Raw genomic sequence first — 21,066 nt, 5'->3', positions numbered from 1 at the left:
ATCTTTTCTCCCCAAAAGCTGTTTGGTGTTGTGTTTACTCATTATGAAACAGGTCAATGACAAAGAATGAACTTTATAGCGTGAAAGCCAAAAACCAGCGATGCATAAAGTATAACTAAAGGCAACACTTGAGAAAAGGTACAAATATCTTGCCAGAAAATTACTTGAAAAATGAGTAAAAACTCAAAGTCTTAAGTAAAACATACATACTGTACTTAAGGTACTTTTTATATTAAATCTACTTAAGTATTTAAAGTAAAGTTGAAGCAAAGTTTAGAAAAAATTAAGCATAAAGATCAAAATTACATTCAAGTTCAGTAGTTTTATCCGGAACAACATGTTGCCAAAACTATCAAAATACAAGTCCAGAAACCACATCTTTATAACTTTACTTTATAAATTATAACTTTAGAAAAGGATAGTTCCCTCCCACCCCCAATATTATCCCTCTAGAGAACACAAAATCAGAACAAATCTGCCTGGCCCTTACTTCTTTCTTTCCTTGCCTTTCCATTAGAAACCTAGTTCTTTTAAATTCATTGAAACTGAAAAATTAGCTGTTTATCTTTAAAAGTAGCAGCACATTAAAACATTTTGAAATAAATCGCGGAGAGCAGCTTTTTGCACGTATCTCGGAAGATTCTTCCAATCTCATACTGATCTTGAGTGCCTATATAGTAGTATTGCATACGTCTTATTTGCTTATTCTTATTATTAAAACAAGTTGGAATGCTGAGGAAGTGTATCAAGTACAGACATATTCTATCTAACGTCCAACTCGTTTTAAACAATTTGACCATGTTAAGCATGAGAAACCAGCACTTTTGTATAAAAGTCAGAATGCTTGACATATGCATGATACCCGATCTTTCACCAATAATTGGTTCAGCGCTGTCAAGGTGACCGGGTCGCAGTTGTGTTTCTATGCTTTATTTCGTAGTCGCGAACATGCCAAGAGAAATGTATCAGAGTAAAAGTATACAATTTGTTCAGGAAATGTAGTGGAGTACAAGTCTGCAGAAATATAAAGACTCAAGTAAAGTAAAGATACTCCTAATAAATACTTAAGCACTGCACTGCCGCATAGTGCATAGCCACAGACCACCCACAGTCCATTCATCTAAATTTGAATACTAAGCCCAAACCACACACGCAATCGTACTAGGCTTTACGGCTAGGCTACATTTCTTGAATGTTTGCATTATCCATAGATTTACCTTAAGACTTAGTTTACGCCCGGTGTCTCCATTATGGTAGATGTGCGCCGCCTAGAGGACAGTTCACGCTACTATTTTTTCTCTAATATGCTGTCAAAAGGTTTCAGTTTTTTTTTCAAAAGGTTACGGTAAGAATATCTTTATAGTTTTACATACATTTTCTCCTACATATAACAATGATAATGGTGTATTGGAGTAATGAATGGCCCCATCGTTTTATGTCATGCATAATACAGTATTTATCGATGTTTTTTTCAACATACATAACCAAAATATTTTAAGAAAATTAACAATCAATTTACTCAATAACGGGCTTAGAAACTAAAATGTTTACAAACAACACTAAAATAGTAAACAAATAAAAACAATAGTTTTAACAAATTCATTACAATGAATAATAATAACTGTCTATACCGAATAAATAGTCACATAAATGAATACACGATTATAACTGCGGTCTTAAATTGTGATTACGTCATCTTGACGCGACATCAGCTGCTGTGTATGGCGCCATCCACACAACGCGTGGGCTGTGTTTAGAGTGACTGCACGACTGTGTTCATCGGCTTTGACATATTTGCTTAAGGTACGTTAACATTTACAAGGAGCTTGAGAGGATGTTTTGGCACATCAAACAGCCAAAAGTTTCCTAAACTGTGATATCACAAGATGCACTTTTCGATGTAGGCCAACATACGTGCCAGCTCTTGTGCAGTATTGTAGCCTCTTAGCTAACATATTAAATGATCCACTGGTTTTCTGTTGATGATGTTTAAATGGTCATATTACTAAGAGTGCTTGGTTAGATTACGCTTTTTCAGTTGGTTTTATTTGCAGAGATAACAATGCTTGACAGCAATTCTCGGTGCATATGGCAGGCTCATGATAAACTCCTCACGTGTGTCCACGGATCTTCTTTTGCAGTTATTCTGTAAAATGCAGAAAGTTCATGGCGTCGTTTCACAGAGCAGATGCAATTTTTACATAAACTGTAATAAAAAGGCCGAAGATAAGCTTTAAATCGTTCGTAATCATGATGTTGTGAATGTAAATACAGATGATGTTTTGCTCGGTGCTGTTTTGTTATTGATCCTCTGCTGGAAGTTGATTGTTTGTGTTGTTCATTGTTTTATTGTGTTAATTCCAGTCCACACGTTGTCTGTCAGTTCTTTAAATGTCCTTTAAATGTTCTTTAAAAAATGATGTTTTGATTTGTTCCCATTGATGTATGTGAATAACAGACCTTATCTTTAATATTGATTGACTGATAAATCTGCTGATATTTTGTCATTTTGAGATGATCAGAATGGTTAATTTGTCAATTTTCCAAACGGTAGTTGGCAGTGGTGTTACGTGTGACTTTCATAATATTAAACCTAGTTTAATATTTTTTAATTTATAGGCTAAATGCTCTATTTACATGATTATTGTGCCTTTGTCAGATTTTTCTATTTTGTCTATGTAATATTTCACCAACACTTTTTGATAGTTACATAAAGGTCTGAAATATAAAATATTGCAAGTGCCTGAATCCTCAGCATCCTTAAGGTAGACCTTTTGAGTTAAATAAATTGTTCACTTGTGTTCTTTCCAACACACTGTATCCTGCACTTTTACAAGCTGTCTTATTTCGTAATTATTACAGTTTGACAAAACAGCAAGGATGTATGGAAGTCACAGAAAGCATACGTTTGCACTTGTAAATTACATTTTCTACACAACCTTTCACTTGGGATCAGATGAAATAAATCAAAGATGCTGATTCTTGCCTGAATCTAATAGACCACAGCTGCCACCTCCCACATCAAACACTTATACATATTTAAGCTTTAGTTGCACTTTAACGCCTAATAACAAAAGGTTTGTTTTCATAAGTATTGCTTATAGCTTTTTTTTTGTTCTGTGTGCAGTACTTGACAATGAGAGTTTGAGTTCACAATTTTACATATGTGCCGTGTTTGCCGGTGATCAGAATCATGGGACTATCGTGGTTTGTTCATTATATGAGAATGTAGCTTTGTTTGTTATTGAAAAACCAAAATCAGTCATTATCACTTTTCGTCAATAGGGGGCAGAGTTGGACAGCAAACCTTTAGCATCACTCATCTACTACAGTTAATATGTGAGAGATTGTGAACTCATTTGGAGGTTTTTCTGTCATTATATTAATTCAAGGGATAGTTGGGTATGTTAACTGAGTTTTTTCTTTTTTCAGACTAACAAAGTGTCAAATGAAGCATATTTTGTGTTGTTTGTATCCGCAGGCTCTTCTAATGGATATCCAGAGCGCCAGCTCGGTGGTGCTGCAGGCTTTGACCCAGGCCACTAGTCAGGACACAGCTGTGCTGAAGCCAGCCGAGGAACAGCTTCGCCAGTGGGAGACCCAGCCTGGTTTCTACTCCGTGCTTCTGGTAAAAGCTGCTCTAAATATAGCTGTTGAGGGGGCACAATTCACTTTAAAACATCACTTTTGCAATTTCACATGGTTATAAGAAGAGGTATTTTGAAACAATATTTCACATAAACTATAAGAAGCATGAAATTTAAAGGTACAGTTTACACAAAAAGAAAATTTCTGTCTTCATTTACTCACCCTCAAGTTGTTTCAAATCTGTTAAATCTTCTTTTTTGTGATGAACACAAAGAAAGATATTTCAAAGAATGCTTGTTACCAATCAGTTCTTGCCCACAATTGACTACTATAGTAGGAAAAATTGCTTTATACTTTTTTTTATGAAACATATATTTTGAAAAATGTTGGAAAGCAATCAGTTCTGGGGAACTATTGACAACCATTATTATTTTTTTTCACTATGGAAGTCAGTGGTGGCCAAGAACTGTTTGGTACAAGCATTCTTCCAAATATATTTCTCTCTGTTCATCAGAACTAATGCATTCATACAGATATGGAGAGTTGGTATATGATGACAGAAGTTTTATTGTTGGTTGAAATATCCCTACAAGTCCTTAACCTCAAATAACTTTTCCCTCTACCAATTCTTTCAAATATTACTTGCAGCTACATTTTTAAAGACGTCATGACGCAATCTGTCATTTTGAACATGATACCTGCATAGTAGTTTCCATCAGGAATGTTTGCATAGCAAGTTTCTTTGCTGTTTAATTATAGACACCTTACAGCCTGTTTAATTCTCCCTTATCTGAGACAACACAAGAGTCCATTGGCTTCAATGCTGAACCCCATGACATGCAAGATTAGCCATTTCATCCATCTTCTGTTTCGAACCTCCACATTCCCGTTGAGGGTTAGAAGAACAGAAGGAAGAAAAATATGTTTTTTTCAAAAATGCCCTGAATCCGGTCAGTTTCATTAGGAGATTGACATTGTGTGTGATTTTATGAAGGCTGTTTTGCGACCCGCAGCGAGAGGCGATCCACCTCAGGTATGTGCTGGTAAGCTTGCCAGATGGCCATCAGCCACCCTGATTCATTTTGCAATTCATGTCCTGCCAATGTTTTATTTATGAGTACTTTAATGACGAAATAAGAAATTTAGCCTTTCAGAAAGATTAAGTATGTGACAGCTACAAGGGACAGCAAGCAATGCCTGTGTTGACAAACTAAACAACTTTGGTGTAAGTGGTCCAGAAGGCTATTGTTTCAGCTTGTGGGATCCAAATTATTTTCAGAAACATTTCAAATTCATATTGTTTTCCCTGGCAGATGGGACAATGGGTTTATCCATAATTTGACAGAAATGCAATACAATATGCATAACTTTGTATTCAGAGGTGTATTAAGACCTTACATAATGAAGCATTATGTTTTTATTACCTTAGAATTAGCTTTTTCTATCTACATAAACCCCGGGTCCATTTACATGGAATTCATCATGTTGTTTCTACAGTAGCCCAAAACAGACAAACTTTTCTACAGAGCACATTTCGTAAATGTTATCTCCTTCATCAAAGAAGCTAAAACATGACGACATACTAGTCCTGTGTCGTCCAATGTAGTGCTTAGGTGTACAGTACTGCATTAACTGTCAATATTGAACTAAATTACTACTGCATATTAGGGAATAAGGGTTTTATTGAAATATACAAAAACTAGGGATGGGCATTTTAAGCAAAAATTGTTTTCGAAGATCGATGAGAACTATTTGAAAATTATTCAAAATTCGCAACCCTCCCCACATGCACGCATGTACAGTATTACATGCACATAAACACAAAGAGAGAGAGAGAAAGAGAGACCATTTACGCTTTGTATCTGTATGATGACAGACTGCTTTATTTATTATGGAATAGGAATTTTACATCAAGCCAAACATTAACATAACGTGCTGAAACATTCATATATAATAAACAAGCAAATGACGGCACTTCTTAACAGTACGTCGATCAGCATCAATCGCTAATAATCCTTGGACATTTCCTTGTAAAATGAGCATACACATTTATACCAACTAGAAAACAGTGAGCTTGATCCAGGAAAATATATTAAAGCTATAAAGATTTTAGACCAGACATAAAATGTGTTAAAACATATTTACCGAATGACTGCACATTTCCCAGTTAAGTATATAATGGCAGGTTGCCGTGATCAGATTCGGTTGTAAGCTCTGTCCATGAATCTGGGGTCAGTGCCATTTTTTTTCCACACTCGCTAACTGACTGCACAGCTCGCCTGCGTTGACATGAAGAAGTTTCAGTCTGGCAGTGATCATTTTTCTAGACGGAACAGTAAACTCGATTTTTAAAACCCTCTCCTTCGACAAAGCGATCATCTTAATAATTAGAGCCGTTATTTTCTCCGCCCGTCTGGCATCCAAATTGATTGTTGTGACCATAAAACTTGCAACTGATTGCTGACCTTTGGATGGACCTGCTGGGTGCTCCGCCCTCAAATGATTCAAGATTTAGATTCAACTTTATTGTCATTACACATATATAAGTACAGTGTAACGAAATGTAGTTTAGGTCTAACCAGAAGTGCAATTAGCAAGTGCAGGATATACAGTTTGAATAAATACAGAATAAAATATTAGGAAAATACTATACAATTGGCATGTACTATGAAAATATGACGTCGGTATGTACTATGAACAATATAAACAGAAGGCTATATAATGTAAACATTAATGTACAGGTGGTTATGAACAGATAACAATATAGACTATACAATAGTGAGTGTACAAATATACAAATGAGTGTGCATCGTAGTTGTTGATCAATGATAAGCCAGCTTTGCATTGCAGAGTTTGCACTGCACTTTATTCTCATTTATTTTATTAAAGGACCCCCAAACAGAACTCATTTTTGACACCGTCTCAATTTACATTATCCATTATGCCAGGCAGGTCTACAGTGTGCGTAACTAGGTTAGCAATAGGCCCTTTCACAATGACGTCACTTAACTTCCGCCTTTTCGCAAAGCAGTGTTTGATAACATCCGTCTTGCAACAAACAAGAAGAAGAACTTCCGTTTTGCCATCGTGCTGGTATTTAACAACAGTGAAAAAAACTAAAAGAACACTCATTCGAGTATATATCCTAGCACCTTCGCTAACGCAAAAAGAAAACAAAACGCTTACCTTCATCATCAAACAGGGCCTGTTCAACGAAGAATTGGTATCCTTTATGTAGCTTTGATTATGTTGTTAGCAAAAATTTGTGCTTCGCGGGAAAAGGGAGGATGCGTGACGTCATGTGAAAAGGGCCTATTGTTGTGAGAAAATGTTTTCCTCTATTGTTGCTTGATTGACAGCCTTTAGGTTTTAGGTGTGTCGTTATTGGCAGTGCCACCCTTTGGTTACATGAACCAAACGCGTTAAAATGATTACGCGTGAAAACGTCATTTTTTTTTATGATCGCACAAACTATTCGAAATTCTATAATTAAATAAAATAATCGAATATTTAAAATCCGTGACTCATCCCTGACAAAAAACACAATTTGTTTACAAGTTCCTGTTGTTTTTTGTCTTGCGAGTGTGATTTTGTTTCCTCACTCTCATTAAACCCAAAATGTGTTGTTTATTAAACCTCAGGCCCTTCACCAGAGACTCAGCTGTGCATGTGTTGTCATAGAGCACCGACTGTGATGCTATATATCCTCACAAATCCTTTAAGCCCTCAAACTTGGCACGTAGTCTTTCTTTATTGAGGTTTAGCATGAAATAGGATCGTAAAGGAACACAATCCCACGTATCAGCAGAGTGTTCCTCCTGAGATTTCTCCAGGCGTCAAGTTAGACTGCAGTAGACACGCGCTATAAGGATGTCTTTCACGTTCGGTCAGCCTCTTATCTTTTTGTATTCTAGCCAACCTGCTGTCACTCGGTCTGTCATCCTGGAAATCAGCCTGATTTGTACGGTGTCACGTTAAGCTCGTTCCTCTACCCAAATGGTTCTTTTGCCGACCTTGAGGTGAATAATAGAGAGCCGGGAATGCAAATCTTTACTTGCCAGCTTTCTGTTAATATGACGTACGCCGGTCACATTTCGAAAGCAATAAGCACCTGTTTGTGACACAGAGCAGGGAAACTGTGTTTTTTTTCATCTCAACTGACAGTTATTCCTGAGACTGTTGTGCTTGATAATTTATAGCCTTGTGCTCATCGTCTCAAATAGGAAATGTGTCTCTGCGTAGACTCTTATCTGTGGAATGAGCCCTGGTCTCTGAGCAGCGGAGCGTGGGGATTTTGGAGGACTGTGGCCATACGTCATAGCCTGGCATAGACTGTCTCACTTAAATACATCTGCTACTACATATTTATCAATGAGCATTAGTTTGATGTGATCCTCCACTCTCATTCCAGACTCGGTGGAATGAGCCTTAAACTTTGAGTGTTGGTGTTTTGTGTCAATAACTTCCGAGATAGCTTCACCTGACCCCCCGGGAATGTTAAAATAATCATGTTTTTGTTAAAGTTATAATTTTATACAATATAATATCTATATCTGTTTTTAAAGGTGAAGGTTTTTTCATCCACTAATGGCGCGACCTGGAATTGCAAAAAAATAATAATTCATCCCTAGTTTTGTTTTCAAATTATTGAATTCTTAATCATATTTTTGCTTTTATGTTTAAAATATATTTATTTTATTATTTTTTGTTAATCAATTATTTATTATTAATAACAACATTTATTTTAATTGAACTATTAGCAATTTTGTTGTGTTTTTTTCCCTCATTTTTTGATTGCTTTTGAAATTTTATTATTATTTGTTTCTTTTTTATGTTGCTATATAAGATAAATTTATTTTATTTCGTTTTATTAGTATTTAAAGTATCTTAGTTTAGTTAGTTTAGTTATTTACTTGCAATTAATATTTAAGTGCCTCAATTCAGTTTATTCTTGAGACAGGGTGCTTAATTTTGTTTTAAGATTTTCTAATGATATTTATTTGATTTCGATAAACGGAAATGTTTAAAACTGTAATTACCTCGACATAAGTAGTTGACAAATAAATGTGTCGGTGTGACAGCAAAAATGTAGTTAAAAAATAACAATAAAGTTAAATCTTCACTATTCTATAAATAATAGCGAGCACCGATATTATTGTCCAATAATCGCTTTCGCCTGATAAATGCAATGTCGCACACTCTCGGCCGATGATCAGGATGATATATCTTGTCAATCAAAAGAGGACAGGAAATGAAATGAATTTGTGCTCTGTGTATAGAACATCACCACTTTGATGCGGAGTACTAATAGACATTATATTAATTCATAATATAAAGAAAGTGAAGAAACATTAATTAAAATTTTAGAATTTAATTTATGCAAGTAATTGCATCGGCAGACAACACTCGGAATAATTGGTTATCGGTATTGGAGAAATTCAAATGAAGTTTGTTTGCAGTTTGTTTGAAAAATGTTTGCTGATGTACGGTATATGGCAACTACCCAGATATGCTGACCTGTCACTGTTCCCAAATAAAGTATAAGAAGTGTAACTTTTTCACTTTATCTCAAAGTTTGAAGGTGGAAAGTTTAATTTTTCTCTTTTTCTTTGGTCTGCTATAGAGCATCTTCAATAATCACTTGTTGGACGTCAACGTGAGATGGCTAGCTGTCCTTTATTTCAAGAACGGTATCGATCGCTACTGGCGACGAGTCGCACCTCAGTAAGTACATCTGATTCTTGGTCTCTTTCTGGGCTTTTCTATCAGGGCTGATACTTTAACTTCGAGATGAAAGTGACTGTTCAGATGTCTTCTTCGCCCACTTAGAACCATTATCACATTTGTGTCAAAGCAGACCATCAGAATCTCAATAAACTAGCAGCTTACAATGGCCCATTAAGCACATCAGTGAGAATTTTTGTCGTGTATTTCGAACACATGACTTTCAGCATTATCGACGTGACTAATTTAGTGAAAATTGGAGCTGCAGTGGGAAAATCTGCCATTACAACATTTCATTTTAAGGCTGTTTTTTACCATTTTCATGTTCTTTAAGATTTGAACTTTCTTTCATCGCCTTTCTGTTTTCCCCATATTTCGAACAATATTGGAGAGAGGTGACTAATACTTTTAAGGCACTAGGTGTGCGCACGACGTGACTGCTGTGCTTTCACATTCACAGCGCTTTGTCTTGACACAGCACATGGCATCTTACAGCGCTTCCTGAACTACTTGAACAGTCAAACCTATGAAACTCAATTGTTTTTTAATGAAACTTAATTTGAAAGAAACACTAGAGCTTTTCAAACCGGTATGACTCAATCTTGTGCAGAACACAAAAGAAGAGAACACACTAGCCCACATTGACTCCAGTGAAGGGTTTCTTGGGTATTGTTTAAGGGACAGTATAACAGTAGTCCTCTCTCTTGAGAACCATTTTGTTTAGTTCTTTAATTTTCTCCTCCAGCCCTCGGTGTCGACAGACCAACCAATTCAGAGTCTGACTTTAGTGATTCTGTCACCTGAACGTCTGTTTAATTTGAGCTTATTTTCCCCACTTTAATTCTCACTCGAATAAAAGTGGGAAAAAGTGTGTGTGCGCGTCCGTGTGTCTGCACGCCCGTGTGTCTATGTCTATGTGTGTTAGTGCATGTGCATATTGTGTATGTGGGTATGTCTGTCTTCTGTGTTTTTACCTTTTTCTTGTTTTTAAAGGTATCTAACTTTATTTGATTTGCTTATAGTCAAAATGTCTCATATACAGCTGCTTTGTCACAATGTGTCAAGAGTGTGTCTTGACATAATGTGTCTTGACATTGTCAAGAGTGCTATATAAAAAAAGTTGAGTTGAGTCGTTTCTGTTCTGGTTAGTTAGAAAGCCACCAGAGTTTTTTTTTCTTCATTAACCCCTCTCCTGACATTTGCCACAAGCTGTCTGAGCGTTAATTTTAATGGGAATATGTATCATTTTAACTAAACATCTTTTTTCTTCTATTAAGCAGATGCGACTCATTTGATGTTTTGACACTTAATGCAAGGCCATTCTTACATTTTTAAGTGTGTCTTAAGTGTTCCAGCTCTTTAGGGAAAGCTGAAATGTATGTCGATAACTTACACTTTCTCTCCTCAGCGCCCTGTCAGAGGAAGAGAAGTCATCTCTCCGCGCAGGTCTCATCACCAATTTTAATGAACCAGTCAACCAGGTCAGTATGGATACAAGGTTAAACAATCAGGATTATTCCCACATCCTTAACCACATGCTCTCCTCTTACCTTTGTTTATGATCAGACTTGTTAAAAAGAACCATCAGTTATGATCGAGCACTATTAAGCTTTCCTGTTTAGGAGGTGAGAGTTTAATCTGTGATTCTGGTGAAGATCAATGGAAGTTGAGTGGAAGAGCACTTAAGGACAGTCTGCTGTAATGTGTTGTTGAGCTGTGCTGGAGACATTGATTCTTGGGCTTTACAGCGCAGTAATTCAGCCCTTGAGTATTTTATTAATGTTTGATCATTATAGGAAAAGCCATAAAGATAAAGAGAAATGCCATCCATGGATTTAAATCCACATCTGCTCCTTTCAACTTTAATAACATGGATTATTTTTAATTGATACGGGTATATAAAACCTTTATAGGATGGTGGGTGTCGGTAGTTCTTTTTGTTGCTGGAAAACCTGTAATTATCAGGCACGCTTAAATTTTTCCAGTCCATGGAATGGTCCTGGGTTATTTTTGTCATTAAAGGGATAGTTCACCCAAAAAAAAAATTGTGTCATCATTTACGCATTTTAAAAGCTGTATGACATTGTTCTGCAGAACACATAAGAAGATACTTAAGAATGTTGGCAAGCGGGAACGGTCGGTCCCCATTGACTTGCATTGGTTTTGGGTCCATACAATAGTCTGACAAAAAGTCAGTGGGGAACAATGGTTTTTGACTCCAAACATTCTTCATTTTGTCTTTTTTCTGCAGAAGGAAGTCGTACAGGTTTGAAATGTCAAGAGGGTTTGTAAATGATGACATCACTCTAATGCAATTCAACCTGTAGACCTCCTTGAAGAATAAATAACTGTTGAGTAGTTTTAATTGAAAACAATTGACATACAATAAAATATTCATATTAATGAATATTAAATGACTGTAAAATAAATTATTTTATAACCAAAAACTGACCGGAAGTGAACTTTGGGCCAGGAGTGTGTGTCTGATGAAACCATCTATTAAATCCTTATCCACTATTTTCTAATGATTGTGACAATAATGGAAAAGTGATACAAATTTACTAGCCCAAAAATACTAGGGAATACAGAAGTGTTATTTTGTTATTGGTGGTATAGATTTTAAGCGAATATGGAGAATGAATAATATAATATTTATTCATAGTATGTTTAAATGTGGAAAGGTTAATGATCGGTTCACACAGATGGGCAGCTATATTAACAAACAGGAAATGTTTATCACATATTGAACATGTATACATTTACAGTTACTTTTTACTTCTAGTCGTTGTTTTGCCTTTTTTTTCTTGCATCATTTGATTCCGTGTTCCACAAGATGGTTAGTTGGGTTAGTTAAGGTTTTGGGTTATCAGAGCGTGATGACTGCGCTCAATACTTGTTTTGGCATAATGTCACAAAATTAATTGTATGCTTTAATGTAGTTTCTCATTATAGAAGATGGCTGACACTGGCACAAATATCTAGAGATATGCATGCGTTAGTAAATGAGGTAGATGTAGTACACAATTGCTTTCCTGTTATTTCCATATTGGACGTGAAAATTGTAAATAAAACTGTATGGAAATCCAAAAACTAAATCATGTTTGAATAAAATATAACAATGATTTAAATGAAAGCAAGCTTACAGGTTTCTGCTAATTTTCCTCTGTAAGAAAATGAAATGTGATTTAAGGAAGGTTTCACTGACTTTCTGACGTATCGAGAATACCTCTTTAATTATTTCTGATACTGATATCTTATATTAGTTTTAAAATGCAATATGTTTGTGGTTAGCTGGGAGGATGTTTCAAATTACTGCCTTATGCACATACAACCACTTTAATAACCCTGACATCACCTTTTTCAGTTTCTCTTTATTACATACAGCTTCCTCTGATCCAATTGAATGTTATGAAACGGCATCATGTTACAAGAAATATGTTAAATATGCGAGCGCCCTTCCGCATTAATTCGACATTGTCAAAAAATGATTTAACTGCTACTGCGATGTGTTTTATTTAACGGCGATAGCTCTTCTGCATTTATGGATATTGGACTAATTAATTTAATTAAAACGCTCAATTAAAATCTCATAAGCATTTGAAAGCGAGCCAAATGCCCAAAGGAAAGTAGGACTGTACTGAATTACCTAATATTTATTCAGTTCCCATGTAAAAGAGGATTAATGTATTCTCAGGTGTCTGTAAAACCTGCTGCTTGGCCTTAAAATGGCATTCGTTGAAATGTCGCCATGTTTCGTGTTGCAGATCGCCACACAGATAGCGGTGCTGATCGCTAAAGTGGCACGGCTGGACTGTCCACGGCAGTGGCCCGAGCTGATCCCTATTTTGCTGGACTCTGTGAAGATTCAGGACAGCCTCCAGCAGCACAGAGCACTTCTTACCTTCTACCACGTCACCAAAACATTGGCCTCAAAACGGCTCGCTGCGGACAGGAGACTCTTTCAGGACGTGAGTAAAGCTTCTGATGTCATTACCTGCTTGACATGTGTTCTTACAGTTTGGAGTGCCACAATATACTGTTGATAATAGGATGTGGTATTGACTAAAATCATGATATAAAAAACTCCAAACTAATCAGAACCCATTCAAAATGTTGCCTTAAAGTTCACCCCAAAATGAACATTCTCTATATTTAAGCACCATCCAACTGTTCCTAATCTATATAAATGTCTTTGTTTGGTTGAACACAGAGAAAGATATTTGAAAGAATGCTTGTATCCACACAGTTCTTGGCCACCATTGACTACCATTGTTGTTCTGTTGAACACAAAAGAAGAAATTTTGAAGAATGTAGGAAAGCAAGCAGTTCTGGGGCACTTTTCACTACCATTGTTATTTTTCCTAATATGGTAGTCAATGGTGGCCAAGAACTGTTTGGTTACAAGCATTTTTACAAATATCTTTCTCTCTGTTCATCAGAACAAAGAAATTTATAGAGATTTGGATCAACTCATGGGTGAGAAAATGTTGAAATTTTACATAAACTGTTGCTTTAAGAGTCACAATTGTTACAGATTCTCTTTCGTCCATACTACATTTGTAACTTGAGTGCGATTCATTGACCAAATGTAAAACAACACAAACAAAATATGAATTTTATAGTGTCCTTTATTTCTTTAAAAAACATTTCAATAGTTATTATGATAATATCATTATCGTAAATTATTTTGGTTGCGTGATAATAAGATATTGTGACTGGCCTCCTTGCAGTGATTCATACTGATCTTGTTGTTTTTCATCATTTCAAGTGTGTTGCACTGTTTTCTTTTCTGTATCAATGGAATAAAGTTCACAGTGTGTCTCTGTAATCCTAAAGGATTTATTTTGCTGTGATTCCACGCATGTTGTCTAGGCGTCTTGCAGAATAAATAAATGGACATAAAAAATTTAAATATGTTAGAATCTAGAAAAAAATAAAGATTCTGGAGTACTACAATAGTCGTACAACTAGCAAAGTGTAGAAAATGTTTGCCAATGACAAGTCAAGAGTTAACTGCCCTTTCACAAATTTACAAAATAATATTGGTCCAGAAGTCTGAGATAAAAGATTTAAAAATTTGGTATTTTTGTTTGCTTAAAGCGGCCGTGCAGCGGTGTTTCATGCATTCTGGCTTCTTTACAATGTTAAACGTGTCAAAAAACAAGTTGGGCGTATTACGTATTATTTCTGTGCTGGATACACTCCCCCAGCGGTCGTACAGGTTTCCGAAAGATCTTTTTGAACATATAGAACTGTTTTGTAACAACTTTTCTTAGTACCTTATTGGACTATTCTCCCGGAAAAGCATGCCGCACGGCCACAGGAGAACAGAAGGAGCATGCGCAGAGTCACTTTCACTTGTGTGCAGGAGAGAGAGAGAGAGATAGAGGGAGCATACCTTCATGAAGTTCAGGTGTTTGTTTGTTCACTGCATTTGGGTGATGAATGTTCTATAAACGGTGGATAAAACGCTGGATTTGGAGATTGTTTGAAACTGATATTTGGAGCCTTCCCAGTGCTAAAAGATGCCGGACATGCGGTGAGTGAAGTGAGTCTGTGTTGTGTTGACAATGGGTGCGCTCGTGCTTTGGTTCAGCCTACCCCTCCCCCCCGAACACGCCGTATAGTTTCGGAAACAATCGTTAAGCTGTATCTTATCTATAAATGTGATCAAACTAAATACTCTTCGAAGATACAAAGTATTCAATAGTACTCTATAGGTACTCAAGATTAATATGAGATTGACAGAAACCCTGTGTGTTATGCCCGCTTTAAAGTAATAGAATGGCCAAAATGAAAATTTTGTCATCATTTACTCACCCGTCTTTTTATGTCATTGTTTTGCACAAGGAAGAAAGTCATGTAGGATTGAAATGAGGGTGAGTAGCGGATGAAAGACTTTTCATGTTTTGGTGAACTGTCCCTTTGTTTGCATTCTATCTTTCTTTCTGGTTTTCTTCCCGCCTCGCTTTTGATTTCAAAATGGCCACGAAATCAGTCTAAAGAAAGACAAAAATTCTCCTTTAGGCTGGTCTATTCTTGTCCTCTTTTAACTCCCTGGTTTAAGAAAAGCTTAAAGTCACTTTCAATGATCTTCCAATGTCTCATTCTTCTTTTTTTAGCGAGGCCATACCATCATCTGCCTCTAGGAGGCACTGTTTATCTGCCCACATGCACACCATCTGCCCCAGTTCACTTAGCATCCCGGGAGATCTATGAGCACTCCTGTGTGAAATATCAGCAGATGTTTTGACTATTTTGAGCTGAATTGTATATCTCTATACTTCACTGATGCTCCGATTGTCTCTGAACTGAGAGAGACGACACACCTGAACCTCTGTGTTGCAGGACACTTTGAGGAGTCTTCAACTTCTGACAAGTGCTTTATCACTTCGTGTAAATGCAAGAACCCTTTTCACTCATGAAGAAATAATGAGTATTCATTTGACCCCTAAATCCTTTGCACTCCTCAGTGGGAGATTTTTGAAGTGCTCAGAAACAGTTTTATGCCGTGAAACTTTTCTTGCTGGCAATGATATTTTGCATTGTTATTAATAATATATAGGCATATTTTGTCCTTTTCGACAGTGGTACTATTGACTTTTTTATGGTTTTGACATATCTGGCTGGTTATTGTGTGCAATATCAAACACAGCATGAGATAGTGTCTGTCTCAGCTACAACTGCACCTGTCAGAAAAACATCCCAATCTGATTTTGTTCTCCACTTTTTTGTTAGGAAATTTCACATGTGTTGCGACAGAGAGTTCCAGAGAAAGAAACTTTAGGGATTTTAGAGAAACTTCTTGTTCGATTGAAAAGTTTTTGAAAGAGTTCTGAGTTTTGACGTCTTGTGTAAATATATTGTGTTTTCTTTTACATTTTCCGTACAATTGCACAGGTCTTTACATACCCTCCTATAAGGAACTCCAGGTTGAAAATGGGATTACAGTCCTAAAAAATGTGGGCAGAATAACCAGAGTGAATGACGTATCAGTATGTGTTCTGTTGTTTTCAGCTCTTGTCATAAACAAATCTGGTTTTATTGTGTAGGCGCAAGTTTTGCTGGCGGCACCAGATTAGCCTTGATGTTTTCAAAGAGGAAATCTGTGATTCAGTAATTCACAGCAGTAGTGTGCTCGAGCACACAAGTGCATTGACACAGTTTGGGCCATCTACATGTATGAATGTGCCTGGAGTTCTGAAATCAGGAAATAATGTGTACAAATGTGATTATTGTAGGTTCAAACTCGTTTTATTTTGGGTGTGTTAATGTTTGTGATAAAGTATGTATTCTAGTTTATTAAGCCGTTTAAAGTGCAGAATAGAGAAGAATGTCATTGGTTGAGGTTATATAGAATGAAATGACTTCAGTATTTAAATGGCTGCCATTCTTCAACCTGCAATCCATAACTTTTCCACAAAAAATGGCAGGTTACTTACAGAGTTTTCTTAACATGGGTTGTGCCTTGGCATTGCTCCTCTGCACAAATCTGGTTTGGCAAATTTACATAAAAAAACAGCCCGAATGGATATTTAATATTAGCCAGAAAAGACGTAGACTTAGAGTACGTTTACACGGTGAAAAATAGAAAAGTTTTTCATTCACAGCCTTATCAAAAGGATCTGCACAGATCTTGTCAAACTAATAGAAACGATGTATTATGGAGGCCAGGCCAGTGGATGGCGATGTTGCCTGCGCACATATGCATACCCTGTTTTAGGCTAAAAGCGATTTTAATACACTTTGTCCGTGTGTATGTGTGTCTACAGTTTGTGTATATATACAATGTCTTCGCTGGTCTTCTAGTGGTGCGGCGTAATAGTCATGCGTGAGGTCATCGTTTTTGAATAACGCTTCAGAGTTTAAACGGAAACGATAACGCTGTTGTTTTTCATAACCTGACCACTTTGAATTTAAATCATTATTGTAAGCTGTGAATTGTGTTAAGATAAGGAGACCCTAATTTTTAAATATGTTGTCAATGAGTATTTTTTTAATCTTTGTCCAAGAAAGGTTCAGATTGCAATTATCAAATTTAATCTGCTTCGGGTTAAATATTTTGGTAACACTTTACAATACGTTTTGGTTTGTTTGTTTAAGTTAATGCCATGATGAACCAACAGGTCACATCATGTAGACATACTATAAATTGTAAAAGGGAAAAATAAAATTTCTGTCATGATATCATGTCATTTTGAACCTGTGTAATGTTCTTTAGGGTTCTTTATTGCGACCAAATGGTCGCATTTTCTGACTATTTTTCCTGCCGGTGTGACTGCCAAATTGATGAATAGATAATTTCTGCGCATTATAAATGTAATCCGCTGAAACGTTATATTGTATAAGAAAATCATCCAGTCACTCTATTTTTGCCTCCCCTCATTCAGCCATTCGCTTATCCATCAGTGCCCTTCTCCACAAAGCCGTAATGCGCGGGCGGGAGTAATATACAATGCTACAGTATATTGATGAAGTGGAAGGACCGACAGAGCAGATGAGTGAACCGCTCACTCTTGCAACTATAACAAATATATTTCTCCTGTAGAATGCAAATATTTCCAAGGTACAAACAGGAACAATAACGAATATGTTGCCTCTATTTTATGCAGTGTGAAGCTAATGCAGGAAACAACAGTTGCAACAGGGGGTTTAAACTTTAAGCACTATATTATTGTATAAAGCTTTCCAACAACACTGCAAAGCATACACAATGTTTGACAACGTTAAATACTTTTTATTTGTGAGTCACTATTGACAAAGCATATGTATGTATAAATGTATGTATTAATGCAGGCAGCTTTCATGTCGAAGCGTTGTTTGACAAATGCGCAATCCATTACTATTATATATTATATATATTAGTATATTCAGAGAAATGTCTCATCTCAGTGGTTTTGTGCTCATATAATGGAAGTCAAATATCTTCTTTTTTTCTGCAGAAAAAAGAAACATATACAGGGTTGAAATAACAAATGGTGACCGAATCTTCCTTTTTTAAGTTGACTTTCCCTTTAATTTGTCATTGTTTATTATAAGTAACGTGAGTTGTGTTTGATACTGAATGCTGTTAAAGTATTGTCTATTGTTATTTCAGTGTATTAACTTACCTTTTTTCAACGTTTTACTAGCATTTTGGTGTATTTAAATATGATTTCAAGATTTTTGATCTTTATTGCTATTGGTACTGTGATATGATGAAATTCTTATTTGTTCTCCTCGAGAAGACGGGGTAAAAGTGCATAATAAACAAAAGCAACAAAGGCGATATCAAGAAATTCTCCTGTCACAAAATACGTAAATTGAAATGTTGATTCCATCAGGCATTTTGATGCTTTATAGAGAAACATGACTCATTCTCAGTACCTGGAACATAAAATTTTAGTTTTTAAAGGCCTGTTCATTCCTGCCAACAAGACAATAAATCCAGACAGTTCTTTCCTGTGGACATATTCACATGGACAACGCAATTTCTTGTGACGCCAAAACTGTGTTGTAGTTCGCTTTTCTCCCGGTCCACCCCTTTGTTCTGTGAAATTAACTCACCAAGCACATATAAAAATTATTTGGAACTGACAGGTATAAATATCACTGCTCCCTGAGTACCAACATGTTGTATGCCAAACGGAAATAAATAAGTGGAGCAAATATGAAAAGCTAGAAGACAAACTGGGGAGATTGTTTCAGATGTGTTTAAATGATTAGATTCAGTGTTATCAATCTGTTTAAAGGTAGAGTGATAATAAAACTCATGCTGCTTATTCTCAAAGTCGTGTGTCCTGAACTCCAAACATTCGTTCAGCAATCAACAAACGTTTGCTCGCTTTAGAGGCTCCTGGAGCTTGGTAATATTCTCCAGTGGTTGTATTGTAATGAGACATGCCAGGTGCTCTGCCATTGATAACTTCCAAGTTTCGAGGCCCATAGTACCTCAAAGCTCCAGGACTGCTATTTCACATTTAGGCTATGCGTGGAACACCTGTCACCAGCTAATTTAATAGCGCACGTTTGTGCGAATCTGCATCTGGAGGTGGGAATTGAATGTAAACCGCAGTCACGTGCCACGTTTCATGATTCATTTAGCAATGCAGGGGGCAAGTCGCTTGTAATCTTTCTCTCGGCTAATGAAACGACACAGAACACAGACACGTCTTCTGTTGAATGCTGATACATTAAGTGTATTGGGAGGAATTAGTGCCGATTTTTCTTCCTGTCTTTGTCGAAAAGTTTTTCGAGAAATTGAATTTGGCGCAAAAACTTAGGGTTTTGAAGAGTCCATGTCCGGATATCAAAATGATGGGTTTGATTTGCTCGTCGCACTGATGAAAGCAATTTGTTTTGGGTGTTTATAAGTGACATGAGGGGAATTTATTTGCTCATAAATTTGGAAAGGGAACCTCTGTTGTAGATCAACATGTGTGGGGATTTTTTGTCAAGCCATATTTCCATTCTATGTGTTCTGTCTTACACTGTAAATAAGGCTTTATTGGGCACTATAAGTGCATTCACAACCCGGCTGACAAAGAGGACAGATGATATAAATTATCAATAGGAGAAGTCAGCTCAACCTTGGGTGCCATGAAACTTCCTGAGCGTTTTAAAGGGGTCATATGGCTCGAATACGTGTTTTTTTGTGTCTTTGGTTTGTAATAAGTTGCCCATGCATGTATTAGACACGCAACAAAAGATAAATTCTATCTTTAAGCGAATGCTCACCCAGACCTGGCTGAAACTCCTCATGTAACCACACCCCTACAAATCTATGTCAGTTCGTGGGATGAGTTGACTAAGACCGCCCAAATGCATACGCAAGGAAGGTGGGCGCACCTGTCAGTACAATTGCTTTGGAACCTGACGTTCCAAATTTGATATGAAGCTTTACATTTCCTTCACACACTTGCAGTATTCGACCAATCACTATGCACTGGTTAACTGGCCAATCAAAGCACACCTCACTTTTCAAAGCGATGAACTTTGTTAAAATGATGTGCATTTCATAGAGGCGGGGCAAAAAGGAGATACAAACATGCAAGATATGTGGAAAATACAGCGTTTTTTAACCTTAAATCGTGTATACACATTGCATTACATCTAAAACAAACCATAATATGCGTTTTGTCATATGACCCCTTTCATGTTAGCAATTTCAAAGAATCTGACGTGCTTGGTGTTGACATGTAGAGGGCAAAAGGGATGTTTGGGTTTCACGGTTAGTTCACAACTTCTAAGCTGTAAATTAGGCCATGTTTACACCTGGTTTGTAACACAAATAAAAAAAAATACAGAAATGAATAATTGGAGGATGGTTGATTGACAGGTTAGTCGACGGTCCTCTGGTGCCGCATTAAATGCATTGGCATTTCCACTATAAATGCTTTTGCTATATGTGTTTGCTTTTTTGCTACATCTAATTGTGTGTTTGCCCAACACATTTTTTTTAAATCATTTATTAATTAAACTTATGTGAATCACAAAAGAAGATGTTTTGAGAAATGGTTCGGTTTTGTGTTCATATAAAGGAAGTCAAATGGGAGCCAGTATTGTTTGGTTAACAAAATTCTTCAAAATATCATCTTTTGTGTCTTGAATAAGACGGAAAGTCATACGGGATTGGAACAATATTAGAATGAGTAAACAATGGAAAAAAATTCATTTTGGGGTGTACTGTCCCTTTAAGACATCCAATCACAAAATGCATTGGACTGCATTTTATGCCGCCTACCTGCAATCCGCTACACTAGATGGGTGTATACG

At 36.4% G+C, this 21,066-nt stretch overlaps 1 protein-coding gene across 1 annotated transcript in view; it reads left to right on the top strand.

The window, feature by feature from the left end:
• Positions 1–1,713: 1,713 nt before the first annotated feature.
• ipo11 (importin 11) overlaps positions 1,714–21,066 on the top strand; it is a 130,158-nt gene continuing 110,805 nt past the window's right edge. The window contains 5 exon segments of the mRNA XM_056730003.1: positions 1,714–1,803; positions 3,482–3,628; positions 9,212–9,312; positions 10,721–10,793; positions 13,077–13,280. Coding sequence (XP_056585981.1) covers positions 3,491–3,628; positions 9,212–9,312; positions 10,721–10,793; positions 13,077–13,280 — 516 coding nt within the window. The 5' untranslated portion in view covers positions 1,714–1,803; positions 3,482–3,490.

The sequence above is a fragment of the Triplophysa dalaica genome, chromosome 18 (genome assembly GCF_015846415.1).
Source record: "Triplophysa dalaica isolate WHDGS20190420 chromosome 18, ASM1584641v1, whole genome shotgun sequence".
NCBI lineage: Eukaryota > Metazoa > Chordata > Actinopteri > Cypriniformes > Nemacheilidae > Triplophysa > Triplophysa dalaica.
Note: the sequence above shows the minus strand (reverse complement) of the source record. Positions and strands in the feature narration are given on the sequence as shown.